This window comes from Pollachius pollachius (genome assembly GCF_949987615.1).
Source record: "Pollachius pollachius genome assembly, chromosome: 9".
NCBI classification, from domain to species: domain Eukaryota; kingdom Metazoa; phylum Chordata; class Actinopteri; order Gadiformes; family Gadidae; genus Pollachius; species Pollachius pollachius.
In genome coordinates this window covers 4,152,336-4,165,910 of record NC_136942.1, presented here as the reverse complement: position 1 = coordinate 4,165,910, position 13,575 = coordinate 4,152,336, and the positions used below count along the sequence as shown (strand labels likewise).

At 46.0% G+C, this 13,575-nt stretch overlaps 1 protein-coding gene across 1 annotated transcript in view; it reads right to left on the bottom strand.

Moving 5' to 3' along the window:
- The window catches only part of LOC307080445 (alpha-1,3-mannosyl-glycoprotein 4-beta-N-acetylglucosaminyltransferase C-like), a gene marked incomplete at its 3' end in the record, with an annotated part of 99,198 nt that overhangs the window by 43,044 nt on the left and 42,579 nt on the right, over positions 1 to 13,575 (bottom strand). The window contains exon 2 of the mRNA XM_079743138.1: positions 5,648 to 5,738. Coding sequence (XP_079599264.1) covers positions 5,648 to 5,702 — 55 coding nt within the window. The 5' untranslated portion in view covers positions 5,703 to 5,738. The remainder of the gene's footprint in view (positions 1 to 5,647; positions 5,739 to 13,575) is intronic.

The following is a 13,575-nucleotide window of genomic DNA, read 5'->3' as shown; positions in this document are numbered from 1 at the left end:
CCAGGATGGAAAGAAGGCATCAAGAATCAGGAGGAGAGACAGAGAGAGAGAGAGAGAGAGAGAGAGAGAGAGAGAGAGAGAGAGAGAGAGAGAGAGAGAGAGAGAGAGAGAGAGAGAGAGAGAATTGTAAACAAGCGAGAAGGGAGTCAATGGGGGTGAAAGAATTACTGCTGCTGGTATTGAAAAGGAACCTCATACTGGATGTACATAACTTAGACCACAGATCCAGATTCAGCCTGTCAGGCACTGGCATTTGGTATTATTCAATCCATTACCAAATATGCTACCAATGTCGAGTCAAATGCATGCATAAACACTATGCTGTAAATTCTAACCTCACAATGGTGTGTGCAATGAGGGCCAGACAATGGATGCTCTACTGTAGCTAATGGGGTGCTGCCAATAAAATGCCCCTATTACAGGTAATAGAAACAGAAACGGTGGGAATTGTGTTTGTTAAATAATAAAGCAATGCTGGATTGGTACTACCTAGTATACTATATGAGGTTGTTTTCGGCTTGGTACTACAGCAATAGCATAATATTTAACTAATAATTTACTACTTTATGCGTAGGGATGTAACTTACCAAAAACTATACCAGCATATCTGCTCATGGCAAACTGCTCTGAGAACCCAACAATAGGAATCTGAAGCATCGTCGAAGGAAATTCACACATTCATAGATTCTCCCATCTCTACAAGTGTAAACTTGTTGAGATGCTGCTAAGCCATTTTAAATGCAGTGCGGAATCAAAAAAGACCATACCACCCCATCCCAAAATAAATGATTCTCCAGTTTAGAACAGATTGTTTTAATCCCATAGAGAATTTTTTTTTTGGTGGATATACACAGCATCAGCCGGTGTTGTGGCTGGGTGCTACAACGTGTAGCTTAACGCCTCGCCGTCATGCGAGTGTGGAGGAGGGAAGATTGAGAATTCCCCTCCATGGATCAGTAATCTATCACATTGTTTACCCTCCTAATCCCCAGTCCTGACATACCTTATGAAATTCCTGAGGCCCGATGCCTTTTTTATTGCCTCAGGCAGACTTGTTTACTCCACATCTGGTAGCATTCTCTAGCAGCTAGAGTGCTAGCGAGGATTTGTCACATCCCCACGCCTCGCCTTCAATTCCCTGATTAGAAATCTGGGAGCAATGTCTTATTCACTTGTTGCCAGGGCCTGGTGGTGAAGAGGGAACATCTGTTTGGATGAATCTTTAATGTAAGCCCAAGCCTCGCAAGACGCTTATGCCGATGAAGAGCTGGGAGACCATGTCGGTGGCAGTGGCGGCTCCAAGCTGTTCTGCTACACAACGTCAACCGTCACATTCGGTCAAGAGTCCTCCCTTGTGATCATCAGGGACAACGTTTTGGTTTTGGTAACACTTTACATTGTGGTAGAAAATAACCGTGTTCTATCACTTCAACTAATTAAGAGAGCAAAAGAAATAGAGGGGTCCGGAGCAAGTATGACAAAAAGACTTTATCGTTACAAAGACAACAACAAAGCCGAGTGGTTTGCAAAGCACTGCCGGTCAACCGATCCCGGCCTCTTTTTTATCCTCACATACAAAGTTGTTTCTTGTTTAAGGTGTCCGCCCACGGCCACCCATGGCTGATCAGTCATAAATTTCTTTAAGCAAGTGGCTGGCAACACTAATCTAAAACACCGGGCTGACGTCAGCACGCATTGACCCCATAGCCTCTGGTGACGTGTTGGCTTCTAACTCACGCTCAGACCCCAGACTCCCTGACGATGTGTCAAGTCCTAGATAAGAGTCCAGAGACGTTTTTAGATGCTTTCTACCATTATATATATAGGCCTAATAATAATCAAGGTTTACCTTAGAATATAGTCATTAATTTCTTCCATAACATTACAGTGTTGTGCCGACTATGTATGTAAGTAATAGAATAAACCTGTAACAGAATGTACTTAAAAAGATATTGTCAGCCTTGGTGATCAAAGCATTTTAACCATCTCTCCTGGCTTCACCATGGCATGTGTCACCAATTTTTTGGTCGAAATGGCTTCCTTGTTTCGATTCTGCCAAGGGTCATTTAGCCTGAGCCCGTCTGCCAAGAATGTAAGCAATAGCAATACAGCACTTCTTCGTTGTGAATCAATGTTTGTAGGTCAATACGGAGTTTGTGGACAACATAACTGTGAGCTGCTCTACAAGTATTTCTCAAATGGCACATTCATACTAAATGCTATTGGAACAAATTGATTTTTACAAATGATATTGGTAACGGATGTTTTAGTAACAGATACAATGGATTGATCACCCAGACTGTAATTTTCCTAAAATATGTAATAAAAATATTATGGCAGAAACTCTTTTTGTTTTTTTAACGTTATGACATATTGGGAACCTACCGTTACATGTCCTGTTACATTTCACACAGCTCTTACTTGTGTAGTAACACTGTGACAGGACACTGTAATGTAAAGTGTGCGCTTTCAAAAGAGCTAGACAGGTGCAGAAGGGTAGATTTTCTGGATAATAGGTTGGACACAGAGGGCCCTATTTTAACGGTCTGAAACGCAAGTGAGAAGCGCCAAGCGCAAGTAGCTTTGAGGGCGGTTCTATGGCGGTGTCGCTATTTTACCGGCGCAAAACTGACTCTTGACTCTTGCGCCGGCCGCAAATCTAAAAAGGGTTGGTCTGAAGTAGCCTAATTACCCGTAGGTGTGGTTTGGGCGTTACATGCAATAAACCAATGAGAGTGCCAGCTCCCATCCCCTTTAAGAGCCATGAGCGCATTTGAATCTGACGAGTTGGTATTTTGACAGCGCGTCTGCAGTCTCCGATGAGACAGATGCACATGAAATTCAAACTTCAAATGGCTCAGTTTATGGCCAAATAATATGGCCTAATTCACACATGGAATAAGGTTTTCTTCCACAACTTCAAAATACTGAGTCCTCAAATAAATTTCGGCAAAGAAAACTTAACATATGATATGCGGTAACTTCGGTTCTATTTAATGATATACGCAATACATTATAAACATCGTTTCTTATCAGTATTGTATGCATTATCGTTATCGACTTGTGTTCCTAATATGCATGTGTCCCCCCGTTAATATACATTGCCATGGACTGTATTATGTGTTACGTGATGCGCACCCGCATTCATTAATTATTTTACACATACACACACGCGCGCCCACATTCATTCATCCTTTTTAACACTCACTCGCGGTAAAACAATGTTTTCTCACGATCAAATACTCATTGATCCTAAAAGTTATGGGCATGTACACGATGTCTGTGTCAAGAAAATATGTGTTTGCTGTGCGGTGTTTGCAGATGCATTGATTTAAAAGTACAACGTATTACCGCTGTATCAGCTGTTCTTTCCCAAATAATTTACCAAGAATGTGTGGCTAGGTAGATGAGAGAAGCAAAGTGTATGCGTGAGGTGCACAAGCAACATTATGCATGCGCCCTTAAACTAGCATCTGAACAACGCGCCACTGACTTTAAACGGGGTATTTCATGGTTTGGGGCGCAAGTGATTTCTGAAACTGCAAAATAGCACCAGGGAACGTTTGCGCCAGAACACGCCTCCTCCTTTCGCCGAACCGCCCCTTGGGGCGCAAGATCATTCCCTAATTTACCGATGCGTGGCGGAGGAGGGAAGAGAACGCTCTGCGCCAGTTGCAAACTAGCAACGACACATGCGCCAGTGAGAAAGTCAATTGCGCCGGATGCAAGATAGGGCCCAGACACTGTTGTACCTTCATGGCATGTAGGTTTGTAGTTACAGAAAAAGCTGTCCGACAAAATTGACACTCCGGACATAAAAATGCGATGCACACAAAAACCAACACACATACACACACTTGTAACCCTGCTACGCTAATCTATCAACCCATACGTTGGAATATGCCAAGACAAAAAACAACAAACACCATTTAATTGCAAAACATAATATATTTTGAGCACATAGAACTTAACAAATCTCTCTCTCTCTCTCTCTCTCTCTCTCTCTCTCTCTCTCTCTCTCTCTCTCTCTCTCTCTCTCTCTCTCTCTGTGTATATATATATATATATATATATATTCCTAGGCAGGTTGAGGCCACCTTGACACATTACCATATAAGTGGAATATTTTTGCACCGAAGTTGCAACCGTTTTCAGTGATTGACACCACAATTTGTTAACAAAAACTTGACAATTGAGGCAACCAGGAATTGCAGAATTGTATTGTATTGCAATTTAAGCCTTGATATGTAGTATACTACACGGGTATCTTAATTCATCTTCATTCAACACTCATCCACAATAAGTTTTTCAATTTTTCATTGATGCTACATTTATGTCACGTGATATTGGTCAACGTATATGTCTGGCTTTATTTAGTTCTACCAAACTTTGGGCTCTGTGGATTAGACCATTTAAATCATGAGAAGTTAGAGGGCCAAGGTTGGGGGAATTATTCATGATCTATAGGTGTTGCACGGGTTCACACACAACTTTCCCAGGACTTTCCACCGAAGCGGGCAGGGAAATGGGAGGACATGTTGATTCTTAACAGCATGCCAGGACAGAGGACAAGATAGCAGAGGCTAGCAGTTGAATAATAAAAAGACAGTTGAATGATTCATTAGTTTGAGGAAGGGTCAAAGAGTGAATATTACAACAATATAACGTATTATAATGTATATATGTATTTCATTGTCTCATTTAAATTAACTTATTCAAAGTTATTCTTTAACTCATTATACAATGCATTTTCTTTGCAGTTGTACTTTTTAGTTTTAATACATTCCGTCACCGACTTTTGAACATTGGGATTTAAAGTGCAATGGGTGTTTGATAATCGCAGCTTGCGGACCGTATTGTTATCTTCTGTCTGGCTTGGTCATACACAGTTTATCAAACGAAAAAAACAAAGACAACAAAGTCAACAAACATTGTAGGCTTCACTAACGGCGTGCCCCTGTGTCTCTGAGGCAGGGGAAAACAACCACAAGTGTGATGGTCAGCGGTCAATATTTTCCCTTCAGACATGTCCGCCGGGCACAGACGTTCCCCGGAGTAGCCAACACAGACACACGTTTGCGCTTCCAATCTGTCACCGAGTTTGAATACACACTCGAAGGGGCCAACCGAGAGAAGGAAAAAAAACAAAAAGTAACAAAACAGGACGACGCCGTCTCATTTTGCCATGGTGACCTTAAGCGGCTAATAAGTGACAGTGGAAACTTGAAGCAGCATTAATACCACCCGGTGATAAATGCTAATTAGCCTTCAACGCTTGACCCCAGGGCTGCTGGCTGGGCTAAGCGCTAAGCAGGTCAAAAAGCTTGGGGAAGGAATGGTTTCATATGATATAAAGCAGGAATAACCACACAACCATGCCTCTTTCAAGGTTTTTCTTGAAGTTTACTCGAAGGAGACGGGTTTACAGGGTTTTAAAATACGGGAGACATTGGAGGGGGCGTTATACTCCTGCAGTTAGAGTATGACTCCCCTACGAAAAGCACTTGGTTCGATCCCAGATGTCCCATTACTAACTATGCAGCCGACCCTGAGCGACATGCCCAACAGTAAAACAGTCAAATAAAAAAAAGAGAAAGGGGGGAGAGGGGGAAGAAGTACAAAGATGAGAGCGGTAAATATTTTTTACCTTTTAACTGGTCGAAATCCGATGTTTTGGCCGGGGAGCGTCTGAAAGTGGACATGGACCGTACGCAGCGACGAACCTTCCTCTGCTGAATCTGCAAAAAAACAAGAACCATAAATCATGAGTTCAAAGCGAAACACGCAAGCTATCACGCAGTTTGGGGAAAATAGAGTACTTTTTAGTCCACAGCTGTGAGGTGGGCAGGGCTCGGTGTCTTAACACGGTCGGATACACGTGCGCTCAAACCACCGTATGGAATGTGTGAGCAATCCGTGAACCAGTCGTACAGGGCTCACGCTCCACAGGCACTGTGAAAGAGGAGAGGTTTGTGTTCTGTTCTGTCTGTGTGCAAAACTTCCCAAACACACACACACACACGACAAGACACACACACACGCACACAAACAATTCAGTGTCTTTAAGTGGCAGTCGACTTTCGTGGCTCTATTAGAACCCCCACTGAGGTATACAGTGCTTTTCTCGGGATGTTCATGAACGCTTTAAACTGCCACTCTCCTCCTCGCTGCCTCTCTCTCCATAACTCTCAACCTTTGTCTCCCTCTTTCTTTCTTGCTCCCTCTCTTCTATCTCACCATCTCTCTCCGTCTTGCTAGCTACCTCTCTCTGTCTCTCTATGCTTAGAAACTGGGGGTTGAGGTTAGGCGAATACGAAGAAATCCTTGGCAGTTATTCTCTCTCTCTCTCTTTCTCGCTGTCTTTCTCAGAATCAAAGGGTTTTATTGGCATGGAAAACGTAAATTACCGCTGCCAAAGGACAAGTTAAATAAGATCTCCATGCTCAAAAAGTAGTGGTGGAATTTGGTTGTGCAACAGGAGATTAGAAATGCAGGTATTTCTCTCTCTCTGTCTTCTGATGGTGGAATTGGGCGTGGCGCACTACAATACAGTGCAGTGCATTTCTCTCCCTCTCTCTCTCTCTCTCTCTCTCTGTCACTTTATGTTGAGAGACTGGTGGTGGATTTGGGCGTGTGACACTAGAATAGAGATGCAGTGTAATTCCCCCTCGCTCTCCCTCTCTATATGTTCAGAAGGTGGTGGTGGAGCTGGGCGTGCGACACTAGAATAGAGATGCAGTATAATTGTCCCTCTCTCTCCATCTCTCTCCTTTATATCTTTAGACACTAGTGGTGGTGGTGGCGATGGGTGTGCAACACAAGAATCCAGCAGGATAATTGGCTTGAGATGATTGGCCATGAACATACTTACATGAGCACTGAAGCACCAAGCATAGTTATCTAACGATAGCCTAGTTATCTAACGATAGCCTAGTTATCTATTTATAGTCTTAGTTATCTATCTATAGTCTTAGTGATCAATCTAGTCTTAGTTGTCTATCTGTAGTCTTAGTTATCTATCTGTAATCTAAGTTAGCGAAGACTGTAGGAAGGAAAATTAAAGGATAGATAATTAGGATTAAAAACCAAGACTATAAGACTATGGAAATATAACAAAGACTATAGCTGCATAGACCATTTTTCTATTGCCCTGCTCTGGTCGCTCTTTGAGGTTACACACACACACACACATGCACACACATCAACGGACGGAGACGTGCACGCTCACAGACACATCAACCCAAACCCCGGCCATGTGCGTGTAATGGCTGTTCATCGTCTTCGGACCCCCCCGGAGGACAGCCATTTTGCACACACAAGGCGTTCCCCCCCTCCACCACATGCATCTCCATGAGGAAGGGAAAGCACTTCATGCAGCTCAGTCTTTCACAGCCCTAGCAGCGCCTGGAGAGAGAACTCTCTTCAGGGATATATATTTATATCTATATAATAGACCGGGGCCTTTCAGCGCTCGCCATCAGCCTAACGGATCCGCACCCTCTTACACTCCGTCCTTTCTTCGTCTCCCTCTTGACTTAATTCCACTGCTTCCCTCTTCTCTCCTGCACTCTTTCATCGACTCTCGCCCTTTATTCTCTCTCTCTCTCTCTCTCTCTTCCCCTCCCTCCCTCCTTTCCTCCCTCTATCATGATAAAAACTGGCCATTCCGCTTCAGCCTTGCCGCTATCGTGGCGGCGCAGACCTCTTTCCTCACCCGTCCCGTTCACCATTACCATAACACTTTTGTGGTAATGCGCAGGGCGCTCCGACCGAGCTATAAGCACGGCTCCGCCGGAGCAGGTCAGCTGTGTCAGTCGCTCGGCTCGCACGGCGGTAATTGAGAGAAATAGGGCTGGGGCTCGGAGGCTAGGAGGCTAGGAGGCTAGGAAAATACAGCCAGGCCCATTCCCCCCCCCCCCCCATTCCCACCCCCTGCAGTCCGGCCGTCTCCGCTCGTCTGCTGCTGCGAGCGAAGCGCTGAGCTGTATCCGTGACGACCACACGTCTGGAAGGGCCAGGGGGGTTGAGTTTCTCTCCCGGGGGGGCAGAAGGGAGGGGGGGGGCGGGGGGATTGGGAAGGAAATAATGAGGTGTGTGGAATGGAAGAGTGTGGATACTTGGGATGTTTGTGGGTGCTTCATGCCGGCGTTGATGCATGGCAGGTTTTTTGGTTTTGACGTAAAGATTGCAGGGCGTTTTCTATTCCAAGGGGGGGGGGATAAAGCGTGCTTTATGGATTGCGCACGTGATACCATCATGTGTGCTATCCCCTATTTTTCCTCCCTCCAAAAAAAAAGAAGAAGAGAATTATTAAAATGGTTTACTGTCACTGACAGCAACCACAGCAACAAGCCACATTATCGATCTCCACCCTCTCCCCCAAGAGGTTGGCCGGGGGATTGAGACGGGCCCGTCTGAACTTTGACTGCTCTCTTTATCTTCCAAGGCAGATAAACTCCCACTGATGGACCCTGGCTCCCACCCCCCACCTCCTATCCTCCAACACCCTCAGGGGCCATCAGTGCCAATGGGCCCCTGATAGCAGGGCGAGAAAGGAGGAGGATCCCGATTCAGGAAGAACTCCTGCTATTCAACCCCACACTCGAAACCATGACAAAAGAGAAACCCATGCCGCATTTTTTCGCTTTAGTTTTCTGGTCAAACCCCCGCTTGGCTTGGTGTAACCACAGTCAGGGTTGTGAGACAAAAGGCCATGACATGGAGAGAGGGAGAGAGGGAGAAAGGGACAGAGAGAGAGAGAGGGGGACAGAGACAGGGACAGGCAGAGATAGAGAGAGAGAGGGAGGGAAAGAGAAAGAAAGGAAGAGAGAGAGGGGCAGAGAGAGGGCGAGAGAGAGAGAGAGAGAGAGAGAGAGAGAGCCAGAGAGAGAGAGAGAGAGAGAGAGAGAGAGAGAGAAAGAAAGGAACAGAGAGAGGGGCAGAGAGAGAGAGAGAGAGAGAGAGAGAGAGAGAGAGAGAGAGAGAGAGAGAGAGCGAGCGAGCGAGCGAGCGAGAGAGAGAGCGAGCGAGCGAGAGAGAGAGAGAGAGAGAGAGAAAGAGACAGAGAGAGAGAGAGAGAGAGAACGAAAAGAGAGAGTCCCCAGTCGACCTGGCGGTCATTGTTTCAGCGAGAGCACTGCCACCGCTCGTGATTGTTTTTTGCCGGGGCCCCGATAGGGCCGCTGCGGCATTGTCGGGCCGATGAATGAGTAACGGCGGCGAATAAACGAGTGGCGTCCTTTGGGGCTGACGCAAAACACCGGCGCACATAAACAGCCGGGCTCCCTTTCAAGCGTGCCGAGAAGAAGAATGAAATACGGTCTCAATTATGGCCAGATCGCCGCGCTGACGGCACAGATGTCGCCATTGTTCGCTCGCTCCTCCTAAACCACCGCCCTCATTATTGTGTTCATTAGCCGTGCCATCGATATTGTGGCCGGCCGCCAGTAAACCTGTGCGTGTTCAAGACTTGTGTCGTGTTCATACGCACAACGACAATTAATCCGCCCAAACACACACACACACACACACACACACACACACACACACACACACACACAGCAATTACTTAACATGCGTTTTTATTGATTCAGTACGTTCAGGCGAAGCCGCGTCCTTTGTGGCTCATGCACAAGAAACACCATGTGATGTCAGGGAGGGTTCCGGTTGCAGGTCGGCCCCACCCTCTCCCACCTGTACAGGGCGGAGATGGGGTCTGATCCAGGGCTCAGCCAGGTGTGACCGAAGAGCGTCCAGATCTGGGTCTCGTCCTGGTCCCCCCCGACCGGGGATCTATGCGTCCTCCGCTGCAGTGCGCGGTGAGGGCTACAGCCTCTTGTTTTTTTTTGCTTCACTCCTAATTGGGCTAATTTATTGTCCTAACAGGCGGTGCAGCTGTGGCTTTTTACAGCGCAGAGCCAATTAAATCCAGATGCCGGAGTGAGAAGACGGGGCTGCCGGTGAGTGAGGGAGTCCCAGGGGGGAACGGGGGGGACGGTGGGGACGACTTAATCACGGTGGTTAATGCCCACCTCCAGGTGATGGATACCACGGCACACCCTCAGATTCTTGTCGTGCCGCGTCTGGATATCTTTTGGTCCCTCCCCCCGCCCCCCCCAACCGATGTATAAAAAATATGAGGGGTGTTTTTTGACGGGGATTCATGAAAGAAGCCAGCAGCGGCGGGACAACGTATCATTTCTAATAATGGATGCAATTATCCGCCAAATTGAACACGGAGAGGAGATGGTCCGTGACTCCTGACAGCTCTGCATTGGGACTGCGTGCGGAATGTGCAGCAAAACCGCAATTAGCTGTGAACTCCCGTGCTCCATTTCCTTGCATAGTCGCGCGTGCTCTCTCTCTCTCTCTCTCTCTCTCTCTCTCTCTCTCTCTCTCTCTCTCTCTCTCTCTCTCTCTCTCTCTCTCTCTCTCTCTCTCTCTCTCTCTCTCTCTCTCTCTCTCTCTCTCTCTCTCTCTCTCTCTCTCTCTCACAAACACACACACACACACAGAGAGGAAGAGGTACGCACGGGCATAGACACACACACACACAAACACTTAACAAATCGCCTTCAACATCAGCTGAATGTGAGCCGCAGATCAGGGGAATTTGTGGCGTGAGCCTGTGAAACCAGGTCACCGGGAACCCTCCCTCCAGAGCTGGGATAACCCCTGACATAAGGGGGCCTGTCTCCCTAGCCGTGTCTCTGATTACCTGCCTACCTGTCTCTCCCCCTGTCCGTGTCCTTGCCTGTCTATCACCCAGCCCGTCTCTCTCCCTGCCCAACCTTCTCTCTGTCTGCCTCCCTTCCCGTCTCTCTCTCTGATTACCTCCCTACCCGTCTCTCTTCCTGTCTGCCTCCCTGCCCGTCTCTCCCCCTGTCTGCCTCCCTGCCCGACGCTCTCCCTGCCTGTCTCTCTCTCTCCCTGCCTGTCTGTCTCTATCCCTGCCTGTCTGTCTCTCTCCCTGCCTCTACCTCCTCTCCTGTCCTTTGCCCTTGTAGAGCCCTGGCGATTGTGTAAATTAAACACTTTCAGTTTCGTTCCATCATGCCAGTCCCGCTTTTCTTCATGTTCATGTTTTCAAATAATTTCAACTCCCTGTTGCTTTGCTTACAAAACAGGGCATACAGGCAGGGGGTGGGCTAGAGGTCAATGACACAATTGTACTGAGTATTTTCATAGTGGTTCGCATTTCGATTCTCTTGTTTGTGAAAGGGTTATTGAAGGTTTCGTCCACGATCTCTAACAAGGCCATTTAGTCAAAGGTTTTTGTTGACGTGGGCGTCGATTCTCAAAACACCCGAATAATTAAACAGCGTTTGGTCAAAGTAGTGTGCTCAGAATACTGCACATTTCCATCAGAAAAAGATAAACGACAAACAAACACGATTTCTATATATAAATTGATACATTCAGAGCTCCATTGAGCTAAATAAATTCAAAAACGTATTAATGTCTAATTAATACGTTTTGTCTAATATTTTGTGTGATATATGTATGCCGTTAGGATTAATGAATACATAAATATGTGGTAGGAACCTGTTCTTATTGATGCCCAGCCACTCAACTCACCTAATGTCGTATGAATCATATTCACACAAGAGCACACGTAATCAGTTCAACAGAAACAATCAGTTGGATATCATGCACATGCATGATATAGCACTGGCTGCAGAAGGGATCAAATGAAAAGGATGAAACTTGAACATTTCACAATCAACAGCTGACAGAACTGACTTGGTGACGGAAAAGTTACCCAGTTTGGATTATTTGATTCTTGATAGTAGCCCAACTCATATTGGAAGGAAGGAAGCCCGATGAGATGGATCTAATATGAAAGCTGAACGGGAAACCAGACCTCTGGGGTTGACAGAACTCATTTGAAGAAGAGGTGAGGAAGACTCTCCACAGGCCGTGATGCAGGGGTGACTTCTGCCACAAACTTAAATTGAAGGAAGCTGCTCGGAGAAATTACTTCAATGTTCCCAACCCCACTGGTGGCAGACCCACTTGCAGACAGACATACAGATGGACAAACCCACACATAGTCAGACAGACAGACCCACATACATACAGATCCACAGACCGAATTTGTTCTGCCAAATTCGACAGACAGACAGACAAACAGACAGACAGACATGAATGTTCTGCCAAATCAAAATGTATATAAATATATTATATTTCCAGAAACGAAACAAAATACCACAAAAATTGCCGTTCATTTAATGGTCAATATATTTTGTTATTCAAGGTTTATTGATAAAGTTATGACACATTATATCACCTTGGTCAGTGAGACTAAGCCAAGGCAGCTGTTGAAATGTCACTCTTTACAACTTGGGTGTAAAAGCCACACCTGATCCGTATACAAGTGGTTCTGTTGTGTTTACAGCGCCCCTGGGCCATAAAACTGGAATTTATGGAGAGATTAAAGAGTGCTGTTCATGAGAGCGGCCACGTCACTGAGCGGAGACGGTGTCTGGTCACAACAAATGTATCATAAAATACTATTTTACTATCTAACAAATGTTCGATAAAAGGTATCCAAAACTTAGAAAGCAGAACATAACAACCCACAACCAAACTTTTAATTAGCTATTTAGTCAGTGAGCAGAGCCTTCATCAAAGGTGACTCCCAGTCAATTACGACCTTGTCATTAAGGAGTGTGGTGCTTGCTGCAGGAGGCCAAAAGGTATAAGGACCAAACCCGGTCGTCTACAGCGACAGGATGTTGACAAGCTCGCAGACGATGACACGTTTTGAGTGACGTTCAATCAGAACGTAACGAGCGCGCACTGATTGAAAGTCAATCCCCGACGTTATCAATCAGACTCCCGTCGAGCAGTCCTCCATAAGTCATGTCAGAACCCGCCCGGCTTTGAGAAACACCAACAGGCTCGTCTCCCCCTGATGAGAAATATGAATAACCCGTTGCGTGAAGTGATCATGGAAGACCTACAAACAGACGCATATTGGGATACTTACAAAGCAGGGTTTCAGATGTACAGTGTGCATTGGGGTAACTGAGGTGACGTGGGTTAAAACCTAACTTCAGTGAACTTCAAGTCAACAGACAGAATCCTCGCTGGTCTCCTTCCTGCGAGGAATCTCATCATGCAGCGCATTCATTGACCTTTCTCAAATGTACGAAAAGTGAGAGTTGTGTCATCCAAAAAACCTGGCTCTGGTTTCAGAGCGGAGGAGGAGAAACAGCTGACTCAGAGATTGTGAGCCACTAGCCATTCACTTTTCTGTGCCGATAAAGAGCTTCGAAACCCAATTAGTAGTTAGACATGCCAGACGTTTGACCCTCATTTCACCCCCCACCGCGGGTAACCCCTAGCAACCCATTTCGACTGCCGCTTGTGTTTTAACAGTTTTTAAAAAGTGATTAGAGATGTAATTATCTCTGGTCTTGGCTTTGGGAAGCCTACTGGATCCTTTCAGATGTTTGGTCTTCGGTTGAGAGACACTGAGAGACTCTAGTGATGAAGATGAGGATGATGGTGGTGAGGGTGAGAATGAGGATGAGTTATTGAGATTTATTGAGCGACAGAGTGAATTAAAGA